The 18,125-nt window shown below is 45.5% G+C and overlaps 1 protein-coding gene across 4 annotated transcripts in view; it reads right to left on the bottom strand.

Annotated features, from left to right (window-relative positions):
* Positions 1–18,125, bottom strand: part of GRIK4 (glutamate ionotropic receptor kainate type subunit 4) — a 498,627-nt gene that overhangs the window by 68,467 nt on the left and 412,035 nt on the right. For 3 of the 4 annotated variants that reach the window (XM_081172490.1, XM_081172493.1, XM_081172491.1), the window contains exons 9-12: positions 17,499–17,651; positions 13,766–13,870; positions 1,579–1,686; positions 192–395 (exon numbers count right to left, since the gene is read on the bottom strand). In XM_081172490.1, coding sequence (XP_081028616.1) covers positions 192–395; positions 1,579–1,686; positions 13,766–13,870; positions 17,499–17,651 — 570 coding nt within the window. The remainder of the gene's footprint in view (positions 1–191; positions 396–1,578; positions 1,687–13,765; positions 13,871–17,498; positions 17,652–18,125) is intronic. The other variant, XM_081172492.1, reaches the window with a different exon arrangement.

Here is an 18,125-nt window from a genome sequence, read left to right as displayed (position 1 = left end):
ACTAGAATGCCTGGCAAGAGAGGCTCATCTAGAGTCCTTGTTCCTGACACTTTTCGATCTGCAAGGAAGATTTCTTTTGGGGAAAAGCTTTCAACATGAACAATCTCTGCATTCGCAGCCCTGAAGGTCATTCCATGCAATTCTGCTACACATGCAAATAAGCTCTCATTCATTAGCGTTAACCAACTCACCCGAGCAATCAACTCCCCCACCATGCCAGTCCAGCTTCCATTAGCCTCGGGGACGCCGTACACTCCGTCACCAACCAGCTGGATCTTGTAGTTGAAGTGCAGGATCGCGGCCAGTTCTGCCAGCATGTCCATGCAGAAGCCTTCGTATTGGTCGTTCCCTTCCAGCTCTTGGTGGTTTCCCTTGAGCATTAAGTAAGGGTTTTCCTGCATCGAAACTGGGCAGCTGTCATTCCCATCTTAGTCATGGAGTCGCAACAGCACTAGATTTAGCACAAATCGGAAAGCAGGGGCAGGTGATGTGATGGACTCCCCTGGGAATCACCAGGAAGGAAACAGTCTCTGGGAAAAGATTCTCCAGACTCTCTCCTCTTCCTTTCAAGCTCATCTGGGATGCAGCAATGGCAAACTAGATCCAAACTGGGAGATTCCACACCCCCCTCCAGTCCCTCATGATTGGTGGACTGAAAACTATTTCATTCTGTTTAAGTGGCATCCATATCAGAAAATGGATTAGTAAGGGAAGCTTTGCCCCACTCCATCCACCAGTTGATTACCTTGGCAAGTATAGGGTGGAAGCCAGATGTGGCCTGTGGGCTGCCAGTTCCCTGAGTACAGTCTACTGGGAAGACAGTAGTCTTCTTCAACCAGGTGCCCTCCAGATGTTTTAGATGAGAACTCCCATTATCCCTGTCCATTGACCATCCTGGTTCGAACTGATGGGAGCTAAAGCCCAAAACATCTGGAGGGAATCAAGTTGGCATAGCCATCCCTGGAGTCTTTCAACTGGAAAATATTCAGTTAGAGCACAAAGTCTCTCTGAGTCTGGGGCTGAGAAGAATATGGACAAAATATAGACCACAGATGGAGACCTCAAGTATTCCAGGAGATGAAGAATAGCTTAAGAAAACCAGAAAGTATTTGGCCATGGTGGAAGATGAGCAATGCAAGGAGTTATGAAAATGAGCACCTGCAAATATAAGCCTAGGTGACTGAAACTGTACCCATCTTAACCACCACAAGAAGTTTTACATAGACAGAAGAGGTGACCTACCCTCTCCAAAGCCCAGCTAGGTCTATAAGCAAACTGGCATGTGGAGAGAGGAATTTAAAATTGTGATGCATGCTCTCATTCTAACCCTCTCCCCAGCCACTTCTGAACTCATCAAATATAGTTTCCATGTGATGTGTACCAATGTGAGTTTAATTGAGATGTCATAAATGATTTCTGGTGCTGCAGTTGGTGGTTTGACCATCTGTTTCTTCAGGGACTCAGCGTGCGACTCTTTTCATGGAATGGATGGGCATGTGGAATGGAAGGTTTGTATCTGGAGGTTGCCCCTGAGATGCCAGAGCAGAAAAGGAGGTCACCAAGACCCTCCACGCTTACCAGGATGGTGGTGACAATGAGCGTGGTGTTGAAGAGGCTCTCTGACACATTAGAAGAGAAGATCTGGTTATCCATGGTAAGGCCTTTGGTAACATGCCAGTGACCGATCTGTAGGAAAGAACAGCAGAGTCATTGACACTGACAGTGGGAATCGCTGCCATGTGGCTGCACTGACTGACAACAATTGGGCCACACCAAAATCATGTCAGAGAGAGAAAGAGAAAGAGAAAGAGAAAGAGAAAGAGAGAGAGAGAGAGAGAGAGAGAGAGAGATGAAGTGCCCTTTGGCTTTGACAAACCCAATGAGGATCTGGGGAGGGGGTGAGCTAGTCTTGTCATGTGCCTGATTCCAAGGGGTCCACAGTAGGAGGAAGTGATGCTTAAAAACTCTTTATGAGCAGGATGCTGCATAGTGTCTGGGAGGCAGGCGACTTCAGGGCGAAAGTCCCCACAGACTAGAGGTTGACACTATTAGTTCCTTCATTGAGAGCCACTGCAGCAGATTATCTCAACATGAAAACAAATATATATTTATCCCCTCCACTGCTCTGTTGCACCAGAGCGAAATGCTTTGGAGCAAAAGCACATTCTCTATGGTGCTCTTAGCCACTAATGACCCTGATCTCTCATCCTCTATTGTTGCTGCCTCAAGATTAATTAACCCTTTCCAAATGACACCGTTCAAGCTAATCAACCCAACTATCCAACAAGGAGTATAATCTGCCCCATCTAAGCTTCCATGCTATTCTTATTAAAACTAATTTACACTCTCTAGCGGCAATGGAATGGGACCATAAATCCTCCCTGACACACTGGAAGTCTAGCTCTCCCCTTTGTGCAGCAGAAATATCACAAGATCAAGGAGATGTTTGGGGTCCTGAGCTCCCAGCTTCTCCAGTCTGGATGGGAGTCACTCACTTTCAAGATGGATTTTTCTCCTACTGTGAATGCTGATCTTGTCTTCCCGCTGACCCAAGTTTTTGGCAGGTCCCTAAGTAAGTACTACAGTCAATCCAGGTAAACTGCTGAAGGGCTGAATTTGCTAGAGCAAGGCAAAATGCAGCTCAGCTCTTCTGCAAGTTTTGGTTGGGAGGTATGATAACTTTATTAAATCTTTGCCCCTGTATATCTCATATCTAAGGTCTTCCAAGAAACTGGAAGCACGTGAAGTGGAGGTTAGAACTTCCATTGCCCACAGGTCTTTTTTTTTGACACTTCTTGTGTCTTGGAAACTGACCTCCAATTATCTCGATGCATTTATGCTTCTGACACAATGCACACAGATACTGGTAAAATGAGTTGTTTATGTCCCGTCCATGTTTTAGTGGTGCTCAAAAATCCATGCCTTAATGCTCAGATGCTGGGTAAGTTTGGAGTTTCCAAGCCACTGCACAGGTTTTTGTAAGAGTTGATGGAGAGGACTCTGGATCCTTGTTCCCCCACCCACCCAGAGAAATGCTGTTAACCCATCATCTTACAAAGAATGCCATTTGTGTGTGTGTGTGTGTGTGTGTGTGTGTGTGTGTGTGTGTGTAAGCTTGCTAAGGTCTCCAACCTCAAGATCTGAAGCAGCATTTTTTTGTCCTTTGGCTACCAGCACCTGACAGTTCCCAAACCAGGTCAAAACAGAGACACCATTATTATTATTATTATTTGGGGGGGGGGTATTATCATGTCCTTTTATTACCAGTATTTATGATGTGGCAAAAGCTGAGCCCTTGGCTCACTTCCAGTGTCATCGCCTAAGAACCTAAGATCCTGTTGAATCAGGCCAATGGCCCATCTAGTCCAGTCACACAGTGGCCTACCAGATGTTGGTAGAATGCGAGACTCTTAATATCAGGGTCATGGGTTTGAGCCCCACGTTGGCCAGAAGATTCCTGCAGTGCAGGCGGTTGGTCTAGATGGCCCTTGTGGTTCCTTCCAGTTCTATGATTCTATGTCTGTAGGAAACCCTCAAGCAGGATTTCAGCACTAGAACACCCTCCCCTCCTGTGGTTTCCACTAACTGGCTTTTGGAAGGTTTACTGCCTCTGAATGTAGAGGCAGAGGATAGCCATTATGGCTGGTAGTCATCCCTAGCCTTCTCCTCCATGAATTGGTCTCACTCTCTTTTAAAGCCACCCAAGTTGGTGGCCACCCCTGCCTGCTGTGGGAGCAAGTTCCACAGTTTAACTCTATGCACCGTGTGAAGAAGGACTTTCTTTTATCACTTTCTCCATGCAATACATAATTTTATAAACGTCTATCATGTCACCCCGGCTCGCTTTTTCTCTAAACTAAAAAGTCCCAAATACTGCAAGCTTTCTTCAGAGCAGAGCTGCTCCATCCTCTTGATAACTTGTCGTTTAGCACTCCTCTGAAAGTATGCTAACTCATCAAAGCCTCATCACCCCCTTGTGGGATGGCGAGTGCTTGCATTCCCTGGCAGATGGAGAAAGGACTTGCCCCTGGGACACAACCGTTGGAGCAATTAAAGAACAGACCGCAAGTGGTCCTGGCGTCTCTTCAAAACTAGAAACTTGTCCTGCACCAACTGAATACCGGCTTGGATTGGCTGGTGCACATCTCCTGACACAAATGCTCTTTAGCTGCTTGAAATCCCACTTCAGTTTAATGCAATAATCAGTTTAAGTGGAATTTAAACTGGTTTAAGTGAGCATGTAATAGAAGTGTGGTCTGGTATAACTATTGGTATTGGCTACATGGGAGCAACATTTTCAGATAAAGTCTTAACACCCCCCCTTTTTAAATAATAATAATAATAATAATAATAATAATAATAATAATAATAATACTTGTCTAGGTGTTTAATGAACAGACATGGTGAATGGCTGCAGGTCAGTGGTAGAACATCTACTTTGCATCTCCAAGTAGAGCTGGGAATTTTCCCTGCCTGAAACCCTGATGAGCTGCTGCCAGACAGTGCTGCCAGTACTGAACTAGATGGACCAATGGTCTGAGCTCAGTAGAAGGCAGTGCCCTGTGTTCCTATGTGAGTCTTTAGATGGTTTCTTGTTTTTGGCCTCATGGGCTTCTTTCTCTGCTGTTTTATCGAGATGTTTTATTGACTGTTCTTTTTAAGCAATTCTTCTAATTGCTGTTATTAATGTGGTTCATTGCAAGACTTCTTGGGCATTTTTAAATATAATGAGGGGCAAATAATGAGCAGCCTGGCCACCCAGCTAAGTGAACATTTGCCCAGGGGGCATCCCAGCTCAGAGCCCATGCTCCTAACCACTATGCTCCACCAACTCTTCTCCTTGATAGTGATTGCCGACGCTCTCCATAGCACATCCTCCATTCCTCCCAGAGCAGCTATTTAGTATCAGATAAACTTTAATTCTGACAACTCTCTAGGTCGGTAATTTCTTCCTTTCCTGCTGGCATGCGGAAACTAATTGGCCACTGTCAGCGCTGCCTCTGACGCAGGAGTGGATGTGACCCTTGCCTGTGTGATGGTGCCAAGGCTAAGTACATCAATGTGTCAAGGTTATTCTACCCCACACTGTGCTTACACAGACTTGGAGATGACTCTCTTGATGGCATGGTAATGGCACTAATTGGCTCCCACAGTCCTCTGTGCCTGAAGTGGGATACAACAGAGAACAAGAACACACCACATTGGCTCTCTCAGATGGTTGGGGTATGGAGCAGGTTGCATATTACGGTCACTACATGAAAAGCTCTTCCCCCCGCCCCTACTGAAAAGTTTGGGGCTGCTCCATCAATAGGTAGAGAGAGCTGCAGGGGATAAAAAGCTTACACGCTGTAAAAGAGGAGACACTGCTTGACGTTCCCGACTGTTTTCCAACAAATGTTTATCTCGCCTGGCTAATTTTCTGTATTCTTAAGGAGAGTTAGCTGTTAAAGGAGCAATGAGGCCCAACAGGTTTTAACAGTAATCATAATCAGAACATGCACCGTGGACGACAAAGGTGTGTTGTTCAGGAGCAACTAACACAATGAGACAAATGTGGGTTAAACCTTGCCACAATTTTGTTGGTTACAGCAGATCAGAGTTTGGTGCTGCATAGGGCAAGGATCCTGCTCTAGGGAAGCTCACTTGCTGGTTGGTATCTCTACCAGCCTGGCTGCCAGGCAATCTGGAGGGAGTTGCCAGGCAGTTAGAGCCACCATGGCACAGGTTGTTCCTGTGGGTCCTGCCAGAGGTCTGGTTGTGTGGCAGCTGGCTCCCTTCTCTCAAGCTAGAGCTGAGGCCTTAGAACACAGTGCTGGAGAAGGAGAGGGGACGTTAATAATTCCCCCATGCAGTTTTAATTGCTCCCCCTCCCTTAAAGCTACTGCTTACTCCATAAAGCAAAATGAGTACCTGAATGTTTTGCCCTAAAGGGCAAATAGCAGTTTCACAGGATTTTCATCAGGAAAAGTATGTGTGTGTTGTGCATGTAAGGGTTAAACCGTCCTTTCTCCATGTTGCAACACTGGCTGGATATGGACCTGACTTACAGCTGCCACTAAACTTTTGCAAAGATAGCAGGAGATCCTATCATGGATTTCCAAGAGAGAAAAGGAGGGAAGTTTCCAGCTACATCAGGAGTCAATGGTGGTCGCCCCTTGCCACCCTCCATGGGCAGCGAGGAGGTTCGGGCAGGGGAAAGACAGGATTTGCTGAGGCAAAATCCTGGCAATGTTCCCCAGTGGGGTCTGGGGAGCCCACAGCATCCTACTGTCCCATGGAAGCCCGTGTCTGGCAAATTGAAAGGCAGAGAACAGGATCCTGGACTAGATTGGTCTGATCCAGCAGGGCTGTTATCTTCTTAGATGCTGACCTTAAGATTGCAATTCATTCATTTCATGAATCTGGAAAATGTGCACACCCTTTCCATCAAATGTTCTCCTATGTGACTGATGTTGCTCAAGAATTCTAAGAACCGAAAAAAATCAGTGCAGTTTCGAAATCAGGGGTTAAAATTCCCGAAATTTTGACAGGTTCAGTCTGCCATCTTGATTCAAAATGGTGCCCCATTATATCCAAACACAGATGAAAACATGATCTTGGGAACCACAATGCCAAATTTGGTTACAATATCTTCAGAGGTGTCCAAATGCACAGCGAGCAAAACTTTCCAAAATACATACTAGATTATTATAGTAACAGAATGATGCAATCAATGCCTATCTAATAATGGTGGTTATTATGCACCCTCCACATTCAGAGGTGGTGTGTCACTGCATAGCAGCAGCTGGGGAGCCACAACAGAAGAGGGCTGTTGGCTTCATGCACTGTTCATTGCCTTCCCAGCGGCATCTGGTTAGCCACCATGGAGAGCAAGATTAGGAACCAGATAGACTGTTGGTCTGACCCAGAAGGACTCTCATTGTCTTCTGAAAAGACACCCCAACAGCCCTTGTTCCTATGGCTTCTGGCAGAGCAAAATGCCGCTTCTCTCACTTCTGTAGTCTCAAGGCAACTAGCATTTTGAGCAGTTTTTGTCAGGCAGGTAGCTGGGGAAGAAAGCACATAAGCCATCTATAGCCTTTGGTAAGTAGAGCCCTGTAAGGTTCTGATGACAGCTCTTTCCCCCCATCAAAGCTCCAAGCTGCCTCCCAGCACAGCCCTCCACACACCATCCTGAGTAATGATTTGATAGCAAGAAGGGCTCCATGCACCCGCTTCTCCCAGCTAGGGTTGATACCAAGGAGAGATGACATGCTAAGTCCTCCATGCCCTCTAGACACCAAAGCACCATCTTCGATCTTCTGAGCCTGGAAGCAGCGCTGTGAACTGGCAGCCTTGAATATGCATGGATGGGGTGACTCAAAACAGGGCAGCTATTTTGCTTGAAATGAAGGTAAATTTGCTTTGTGCTCATGACACATTTATCATGATGGCTCCTTCTCCTTCCCCAAAGGGGAAAAAAGCAATTATCATTCACTTCTGAATATCTTTGTCATTGCTAATGGGGGTGGGGGAGAAAGAAGATATTTTGGCACAAGAGACAGCAAGGCAACCAAGCAAGTGCCTTATTGTTGGTCCAAAGAGAAGGGATTAGAGTTATATGCAAAAATACTAATATTTATGTGGCTGCAGAAAGATGGCAGCAAGCCTCAATCCACCTACATATACATTTCCTGCACCAGGGTTCAGAAAAGGAACTTACAAACTTGGCCCTGTTCAATTCCCAGATGCACCTTGCTGCAAACAGAGGGCCTATCTCGTGTGGCTGGACAATTTACTCCTAAATGTGCTCAACTAGTTTGGACTAAATAAAAATTGTGTTGGGACTTACTATGTTAATATATTAAATATTAAATCACTTAATGGCGTGGGCTGCTTTGGCCAACAGCACAGTGGAGGAAGATGAAAAGCCTTAAGCGCTGCTAATTTGCTTGCTGGCTGAAATCTGCATCAGCTTCAAGGTTCACTGAATTTTCTATCAAAGCTGATGAGCAGGAAACCCAGGCAACTTAGGGAGAGCCAGAGAGATAACCCGTTGGGGGCAAAACGGGGTCTGACCACCTCTGGAGAAGGCAGAAGTGGTGTTTTGTACCACAGCAGCCAGATAATTTGGCTCCTGGGAAGCAGACACCAGTTTCTCTTGTGGCAGGCTGGAATGGGTTTAGCCAAATAGTTCCTAATTACATCTACTTTAAAATAATAACAACATTGAAATTTCTCCCAGGGCTCACTCCAAAGGAGAAAAAGGAGGGATAATCAGCAGTGCTGTGGTCCATAAATTAAGATTGCTGTGAAGTTTTGACTCAAGGGTGGGGAAGAGAGACTCTTTAACTCCTACAGAATTTACAGGTGCTTTTCTGCACAGTACCGAAGCATCGCCAACACAACTGAAGCCTCCATTGTGTTGTTCCTTGCTTTTTTAAAAAAAACATTTTAAGTACTGTTTACACCTGAACTTGCTAGTTTGTATTATATGGCTTTTTGACATCCAGTGCCCCTTTAAAATGTGTTTGGGGGCGTTATTGGGTTGTTTTTGTTTTTATTTTGAATATGTATTTTGTGTTTTTATATTGTGATTTTATATTGTGAACCGCCCTGAGAGCTGTGGGTATAGGGTGGTATACAAATTTAACAATAAAATAAAATAAATAATAATTAACAGACTGCACGTTTCAATGCTAGTCTGTTTTGTGTGTGTTGTCTCCAAATACAGAAGAAACAGTGAGTTAATTAAAAGGGTAGGTTGGAGCCTTGTCCCTGATATGCAGGTTTTCAATGAGTAGGAGGTTCTTGGTTGGAAACCATTAAACCATTTGACACACACACCCCCAGCAGATTTCTGGAGAGGTGTTCTGAACCAGATGATAGGGTGTTGGTTTGGACATGGTTCCAATTCTCTAGCTCTGCCACAGGTTCATTTGCTAGTCCATTATGTCTCCCCGAATTGTTTTAATCCTGTGGGGGAAAGGATGTTGGACTAAACTGGTGGTGTTGCCTGGTTGTCACTGATCCATGACAAGGCCTTTTCAGTGGTGGCTCCCCAGCTGCAGAATGGCTGTCCCCATCACTATTAACTTCCAGGAGGAATTTTCAAACATCCCTGTTTGGTGGCTGAAGATCCATGGATGGTAGTATATTTTAAATTGGAATTGCTTTTAGAATGTTTTCATCTGCAACTGCTTTGAAATGTTTTCAATTGTAAATTGTTTTTAGAATTTTTTTTAAGCTGTCCTGGAATGTTTTTCTTTGCTTTTTGTTTTTAAATTTTATATCAGTTTGCTGCCCTGGGCTCCTTGAGGAGATAGGGTGGAATATAAATTCAATCAATCAATCGTTAATATTATTTATAGCTTTGTTCAGTGGGGCCCTTCCTGTGTCCTTAATGTGCGCTTAAAGCCAAACCCAACACATGACACTGCAGATGCACACAATTGGCTAGTCATGGCCTGGAGGGAGTGCACTATGTGCAGACTTGTCTGCAGCCACCCATATGTTTGTGCAAATAAGCAACTAGGCGACATTTGCCAAATCCCTCCCAACCCAATAGCACATGCAGCAAAGCTGTCAAGAGACAGCTTCAGGACACCAGGCAGCGGCTTTCAGCACCATGGATAGCTCTCCCATCCACTCCACATTTAAGATGATGTGCTGAGAATAGCGCTGCCATGTATATTTGTTCATTTTATGTTCTGCTCCATAGTAAGACTGTCTTAATAGTCTTTAACAGATTTACAGACCTTCATGCTGTAGATGGGTTTTAAAGAAAGGGTTATTAGTTGGAGTCTTTATCATTTCTTCCTTGGACCCATTTATTCTGTTAAGGAAGAAATGTTAAAGATTCCAATAACCCTTTCTTTAAAATCCATCTACAGCATGAAGGTCAGCAGGGAGCATATCATACACACCTTCTTGGGCAAGGAGGTCCACAACTGGAGTACCATCACCATGAAGGCTCTGTGTTTTTAGAGCCACCTGCCATGGTTTGGGGGTGTGGCGCATGCAAAATAGATTCCCTTGGGTGTTCCTAACATGGCAGAAGGAGAATAAAGTAAGACAAAGGCACTGGGTTCGTGCTGTGTGACTTCTCTGTGTTATTTTAGAAGAACTCAGCCGCAAATGTTGTTCCCTGCCTCAGTACCTCCTTCCTTATCGCCTCACTATTCTCACGCCTCTATTATTTATCAGCTAACTGCATTATTTAGCTCACAGTAACACATAACTGCATGGCAGAGAGCTCGTGTTTGCTCAGCACTTTGAATATGTAAAGCATTATAAGGTTGTTATTAATAATTTGATAGGCTCTAAAGGCATCCGGGCTACCATTTGAACAGAGAATGATAGGCTGCACTGAGATGCTGCCAAGGAAGGAAAGCCAAACAGATGGGAAAGCAGCCAACAGAAAGTGGCTGAAAGGCATTCTTATGAACCATGCTGCCCCCTTGTCGAAAACCTCCCTTTAGCATTGGTGTGGCTTGGCTACTAAAAAGGATGCTAGTTAATGGACTGTCAAGGCAAAATGCAACTTTTTCCACTTGGAATGCCAACTCACAGCTACAGCAGGAGGAGGCTGTGAATCGGGTTTGTCCAAAATGGGCAGCAAGGAACTATGAAAACAACAGATTTTGACTCTTGAGTTGTCTGACAAAGTTGCAAAGAAATTTCTGAAAGAAAGCACTCTTAAGGCTTCAAGGAATTATAGAACTGTAGAGTTGGAAAGGATCATGAGGGTCATCTAGTCCAACCCCCTGCAATGCCGGAATCATAGCTAAAGAATCTCCAACATGCAGTCATCCAACCTCTGTTTGAAAAGTGAAGGAGACTCTAACACCTTCCAAGGTAGCCCATTCCACTGTCAAACAGCTTTTAGCAGCAGAAAGTTCTTCCTAATGATGTGATATGGAATGTTATCTGTTAACTCTGTTCTATCCTGTTCCTAACCTTCACCTAGGATGCGGGTTCACTTTTCCAAAACCGACCAGTATGGTATAGAGGCGGTGCTGTGTTTGCAAGCTTCTCCTCATTCTGGGCCTTGACCAGTGATTGACATTAGGAAGTTTCTGGCCTGTGTCAGGCCATTAGGAAGTTTCACAGGGCCTGTGTCAGGAGCTCGTCCTACACCTGAGTAGGGCCCTGGCAGAGACATATGCCCGACTGGCATGTTCCCTCCCTCCTGGTCGATCGTTCGGGAGCTTCATAAGCTTTCTTCAGCCTGAACATCACAGCAACCAATGCCAACCGACACCGGCACACTTAGGGATCCGCAGAGTCTGCGTAGTTTGCGTGACAGACCTCAGCAACTCAGCATTTTGGCTAATCTACTTTATTTACATATAAACACACACAGAGCACTGCAACATGGCTTCCTCTCTCTCTAGCATCAGACAGCAAAGAGAAAAAGAACAAAGGACAATAGTCCCACTTCACAGAACACAGTAACACAAACATCCTGTCTTCATCACTTCCCACTCTATGGAGTCAAAACATATACCGTCATGTGACAGACAACAATCCCATGACTGCAATCATGGAGCAGGAATTCTAACACCCTGACCCTCACTTCATGCATGCCAAAAGAGCCTGCTTATTGAGGTGGCAGTTCACAGCTGTTCTGAGAAAGGTCCTCTGTGCCTGTGGTCATGACCCATGGATTATGCCACCCACTCTTTCCACATTGGAGCAGCCACCATGGCTTCTGGATGGTATCTTCCTCCAGCCCAGATAAAGACCATGGGCTGTTCGTGCTCCTCTGCCTATAAGAGTTGTGCCCACCCTGGAATGGCCCAGTACTTATTGCCCCCTGCCATGGCCTGTTTAAATCCCAGCTGACTGTCTTCTGCTTATTGCAACTTTATCATGCCTTGGCCCCACCACCTGCGGCTGCACTGCACCTGGACCCGAGAACACAGAGGATCGTGAATACGTTGCAATTTATGGCAAGCTGACAGGTATGGAGATTTCTTAGAGAGGGAATGTTAAGCTGCACAATCCTAGGTTGGGGTGGGAGGGACTAAAAAGAGTTTTCCCTAGAACAAGCCACTTTGCCTACATTCTGCTTAAAAGATCACGGAAGCTGCCGACAACTTTGCGCAATGGAGCAAATTCTGTAATTCCCTCCCAAAAGCCACTCTCTGAAAAGCAGCGCTTGTTAAGCTGGAAGGATAAAGAGCTTCTTGAAGAAAAGGAAACAAAGATGGATCAGCACTGCAGGCAGTCATATGCTGCTAATTCCACACACACACACACACACACACACACACACAGATACAGCTTTACCACCACCGGGAGCCTTTCCTAGGCTATCAGGTTTTACTCCAAGCAAAAGACAAGAGACAGACAGGCAGACGAACTGAGAAAATCTTGCCTTTGCTTTCTGACTCTGAGTTTCCTAAAAATGGTCAAACTTAACCCCGCTGACGAAGGAGACGCCCCTGCTCTAGGAATGTTCCTATGTGCCCATCTGGACAGCACTGCTGTGCTCCTAAAGATTAAGCACTGGAACTGCTACAATTCCAAAAACTGCTCTGTGCTTTCAGAGGGGCAAAATCTATCACAGCTCTAAGATAGGATCTTGCTGAGGATTCATGTGATCTGATCTTTATAAAGTCTCGTCTCATGTTCAGATAAGCAGTAAAGTCTATTGTTCCTCTAGACAATATACGTCTGCATTCGCAGGGCTATTTCTATCATTTTCATGGCGTTCCCCTGTTAATTTCCACATTATATTTGAGATGGCACATGATGTTAAAGCCACTATAGTGGAATATAGCACGAGTTTAGTGCTCATCACACTGCTAATTGCAAACATGTTTTTGTTTTTTTCCTGGAAGCATATAACATGGAAATGAGCACTAAGCTTTCATTATATTCCACTACAATCCCAGAAGTTGCTTTTATGTCATGTGAAAGCTCAGATATAATGCAGAACTTAACAGCTAGGGAAACATCATGAAAGTGGAATAAACTGCCATATGAATGCAGTCATAGTGGCCAAGAATGTGTGCTGAGAAGTACATAATTCAAAAGTGATGAACTCATTCCATAGCCACTTTTAATAGTCTTTTTACTTTTTAATTTGGTTGTGCATATATCTACCTAGTCTCCACTCCCCACCAAGACACCCTTTCCCCCCATGTTTTTTTTTACCTCGCACAAAACCTAACTACTTCCACAAACATATCAAGTCCTTTGTTTATCTGTTTATTGCAAATGCATTTTACATTGCAATCCTAAACAAGTTATCTTGGAAACAAACCCCATTAGAATCAATGGGATTTGCTCCTGCATATATTAGTATAGGACTGTGGCCTTAATCTCCCAGTTTTCTCATTGTTCCAAATTGGTCCATAAGTTGCAGTGAAGTAATAATAAAAGGCAACATTGTAAAACAGCACAAACAACCCTATCAAGAGCATTGGGGCAAATTATCATCTGCTCAGGTGCAAATAATTCTTGTTGGAGTAAGTGAGTCTTAAACAGCTCTGCAAAAAGCCAGGTGGATGGTTCCTGGGAGGATATTCCAAAGTTGAATGATGCTACAGAAAAGGCCCTCATATCCCCTCCCATCCATAGAAAACCCTGCCAGCAATGGCTTCACAACCACCTCTGTACATATTTAGCTTTCTTTAAGGGACAGGTGCGACTAACCTAAAACAAAAGAGCAGAGAATAATCCCATATTCATGGGCGTCATGACAGAAGCAACACCAGGACTTTGAAGGACAAACCAACTTGAACCAAAGTGCTAATTGGAGTAGACATTTCCTTACCTGTCTGAAGCCATTCCTGGTATACTGAAGGATCTTCAGGGCATAGTTTGATCGTTGACCTTTGCTGTTGAATTCTATGTGGCCGGTGAGACCTTCCAATTCTACCTGTCCAAGAGAGGGTGAGTTGCAGCGCCAAATATGGACAATTTCTTTTTATCCTCAAGCACACTGCTCTGGAACATCCACCCTCTCATTTAAAGCCAGAAGGAGAACAAATATGTTTCATCTAACATCTTGGAACTGCAGCCATTCATAAGGCAAGTTTGGGGCTGTTTGGCAGAATGCTCTCTCACATTCCTGCACAGGAAAAGCCACTGTGTCAGGGAGAAAGGCTGGGAGATTTTGGCAAGGACAAGCATCTGATCCCAAGAGGTCTTTCACTCCATCTGAACTGCTAAATTCTCTTTTCTCACCGCACCCTTCCTCCTGTGATTAGAGCTGGAAGTTGTGCTGCTGAAGGCGGGGAACTTAATTGTGTCACATTCCACCGTGTTGCTTGGGATTTAGGGGAAAGAAACGCTTACGGTGCATTATTAACAAAAATACACAAAGTACTGTCATGTTAAGGGATGGTAAACACAGCAAACCACATGCTGCTAATTGCTGCCCGTGCACTATGACACTGACAATAACCCTTTTCAGTTTTCCCACCTTGGAAAATCAGGTGGCATTTCTGCAGCTTCCACATTCAGGGCCGGTTTCCCCACAGTAGAATGCAAAACTCCAGGGTGAACTTGGGATGGCGCAGGGCAAGTGACTTGTCTGTTATCACAGACGGGCCTTAGGTATGTACACAGATGAAACCATTACTGCCAGTGTGGTGTAGTGGTTAGAGTGTCAGACTGGGACCCAGGAGACCAGGGTTCAAATTCCTACTCAACCATGAAGCTCACAGGGTGTGACCTTCGGCCAGTTACTGTCTCTCAGACTAGCCTACCTCACAGGGCTGTTGTGGGGATTAAATGAGGAGGAGGAGGAGGAGGAGGAGGAGGAGGAGGAGAACCACGGATGCAACCTTGAACTCTTTGGAGTAAAGGGTGGCATGAAAATGCAACACACAAACAAATAATAAAATAAAACTGATCCAAGACCCAGGAAAGCTGGCACAGGACCTGCTTTCACCAACAGATATTGATTTAATAAAAGGTAATCATCATAGAATAAGGCCTATGTAACTGGTACTCTATCAAGCTGAACATATCCAGGCTTTCCTGCTCCCTTTGGGACTTCAGAAAGGAGCCTTTTAAGTGGTGGCTCCCTACTTGTGGAATGCTCTCCCCAGGGAGGCACACTTGGCACCATCATTGCTTATCTTTAGGCACCAGGATAAAACATTTCTTTCCCTCCAGCTCTTTGGCTTTTAATCTATGGCCTCCTTCAGTGGGAGGGATGTTAGAGCAATTCAGGACGACAAAATACGTAGTTTGGGTATTGCTCTGGAGAGACTCGAAGTATGTGATGAAAGCTACATTCTCCAAACAATCAAGCAGTAGCTTTATGAACATGAAAAACAGTGTTCACACTCCGAGACACTGTTCTCCAGAGGCCCTAGGCATAACTACTTCAGACAGATGTTGTGCCAATTACCTAAAAGACCTACTACTTCCTTCCCAACAAAGAGCTTTTATGCTCACAAGACTAAATGCCTTCCCCATCAGCAGTGACCACAGGTAAAGGTAAAGGTAAAGGGACCCCTGACCATTAGGTCCAGTCGTGACCGACTGGAGTTGCGGCGCTCATCTCGCTTTATTGGCTGAGGGAGTCAGCGTACAGCTTCTGGGTCATGTGGCCAGCATGACTAAGCCGCTTCTGGCGAACCAGAGCAGCGCATGAAAAGGCCGTTTACCTTCCCACCGGAGTGGTATCTATTTATCTACTTGCACTTTTGACGTGCTTTCAAACTGCTAGGTTGACAGGAGCAGGGACCGAGCAATAGGAGCTCACCCTGTACGGGGATTCGAACCGCCAACCTTCTGATGGGCAAGTCCTAGGCTCTGTGGTTTAACCCACAGCGCCACCCGCGTCCCGTGACCACAGGTAGATACTAGCAAATTCCTTATCAAGCCTGCCTGTGTGCCTGCAATTAGGGAGTACCAGACTCACTGGACCATATTCTCTTGGACTGCCCTTTGCCCAGCAGACTCCGCAAACAGATGCTGAGCAAAATGCCGGACCTGCGACCCACGGCTCTGAGAGAAAGCCAAATGAGGTTCCTCCTAGTGGACAGGGACAAGGACATTACTGCCTCAATGGCTTCCTTTTTAATCTCCATCCTATCTGAAAGGGTTCTTAATGACTCATCCCTCTAGGGCAGTGTTTCCCAACCGGTGTTCCGCGGCACACTAGTGTGCCGTGAGACACCGGCTGGTGTGCCGTGGGAGGAAGGCGGGCGAGAGGCGGCGGCGAGAGGCGGCAGGGAGGATCCGCGTCGAGCCGGGGCGGCTCCGCGGTGGTGGTGCCGAGCGGCGGGGCAGCGCGCGCAAAAGGGAGGAGCGCGAGACAGCGGAGGAGGAGGAGGCCGGCATGTCCGGGCAGCAGCAGCAACAGCAGCAGCAGCAACTCCCGGCGACGGCTCCTCCTCCGCCCGCTATCGCAGCCGCCGCCGCCGCCGCCTCAGCTGCCCTCGCTCTGCTGCCTCCTCCCACCCCGGCAAGGGGGAGGGAAAAAACTTTCATTTTTGTGCGTCCCTCCCGGCGTGACGCTGCGCGCTGACGTCACGGGGGCGGGGCTTTAATGGTGGTGTGCCGCGAGATTCTTTTCCGGTAAGCAGGTGTGCCGTTGCCCAAAAACGTTTGGGAAACACTGCTCTAGGGGAATAGACAGGGTGAAGCAGAACAATTGAATGCCTTGTGACCCTCAACAGCTTCACTCCTGTCCCTTTTAAATCTATTTCACTGACTTGAAATGTCTTAACTTGAAATGCCAATACAGGTATTTGTATTGTATTGTAACTCTGCTTTCAAACATGTGAATAAGTTTCACATGTTTGGAAGTGAGAGCTGGACCATAAAGAAGGCTGACTGCCGAAGAATTGATGCTTTTGAATTATGGTGCTGGAGGACACTCTTGAGAGTCCCATGGACTGCAAGAAGATCAAACCTCTCCATTCTTAAGGAAATCAGCCCTGAGTGCTCACTGGAAGGGCAGATTGTGAAGCTGAGGCTCCAATACTTTGGCCACTTCATGAGAAGAGAAGACTCCCTGGAAAAGACCCTGATGTTGGGAAAGATGGAGGGCACAAGGAGAAGGGGACAACAGAGGATGAGATGGTTGGACTGTGTTCTTGAAGCTACCAGCATGAGTTTGACCAAACTGTGTGAGGCAGTGGAAGACAGGAGTGCCTGGCGTGCTCTGGTCCATGGGGTCACGAAGAGTCGGACATGACTCAACAACAACAACAACATTTCACTGACTTGAAATGTCTTAACTTGAAATGCCAATACAGGTATTTGTATTGTATTGTAACTCTGCTTTCAAACATGTGAATAAGTTTCAGAGCTTTCTGTTTTGTTTTATGCCGGTTTTCGTGCATGTGTTATTTGTTGTACATTGCCTTGAGGTGCTTTTGTAAAAATACCTATTTTTCTCTTAAAAAAACCAGACCAACCCCAAACCAACAAATATTTTAAAATCAATATCCCCACCCCCACCACCGTCTTGCTCAGCGTTAAACCCCCTGGCAACACTTCTCTCCCTCTTCCATCCAAACCATTTATGTTCAATCCTTCCTCACCATTCTCAGATAGTTCATCAGGCTGGTGCCATGCTGCCAGATTTGGGCAGATCCACAGGACAGGGGCTTGACACCGATCTCCTGGCTCCGGTTCAGCTCCTGAACAGCGCTCACGACAGCGTAGACGGCATCAAACAACAAGGCAGAAGACAGCTGAAGATACCGGGAAGAGAATTGGAATAGGCAAAGGAAGTGTAACCCAGGCCGGAAAATTGCAGAGTGCACAAGGCATCCCATTTATCATGTTTTTAATATATGTCCAGCTCAAATTACTTTATTATTATTTTTTAAATTAAAAACGCCCCTTATTCTAAAAAGCCAAGCAAAAAATAAATATATAGGATTCAAAATCTCATTACTAGCAAAATTGCCCTGGTCACCCAATGTAATGTGTTATTCATAAAATAGGGTGGAATAGAAAAATAACTAGATCTATCAACCAACCAAAGAGCATTTTAAACTGAGCCAACTGTCTGGGTTTTAGGAAATGTAAATTGATGCAGCAGCTCCACACAGATGCCTTTTTTAACAATTCAGAAGGAGGGAAACAGGGGTGTATTTATTTGGCTATTTTTATTATTTTGCATGCTTTATTGTGACTCTGCTACTTTTGGGGAAGGGCAGAGT

The sequence above is a fragment of the Podarcis bocagei genome (assembly GCF_964188305.1).
Source record: "Podarcis bocagei genome assembly, chromosome: 15".
Classification (NCBI taxonomy): Eukaryota; Metazoa; Chordata; class Lepidosauria; order Squamata; family Lacertidae; genus Podarcis; species Podarcis bocagei.
Note: the sequence above shows the minus strand (reverse complement) of the source record. Positions and strands in the feature narration are given on the sequence as shown.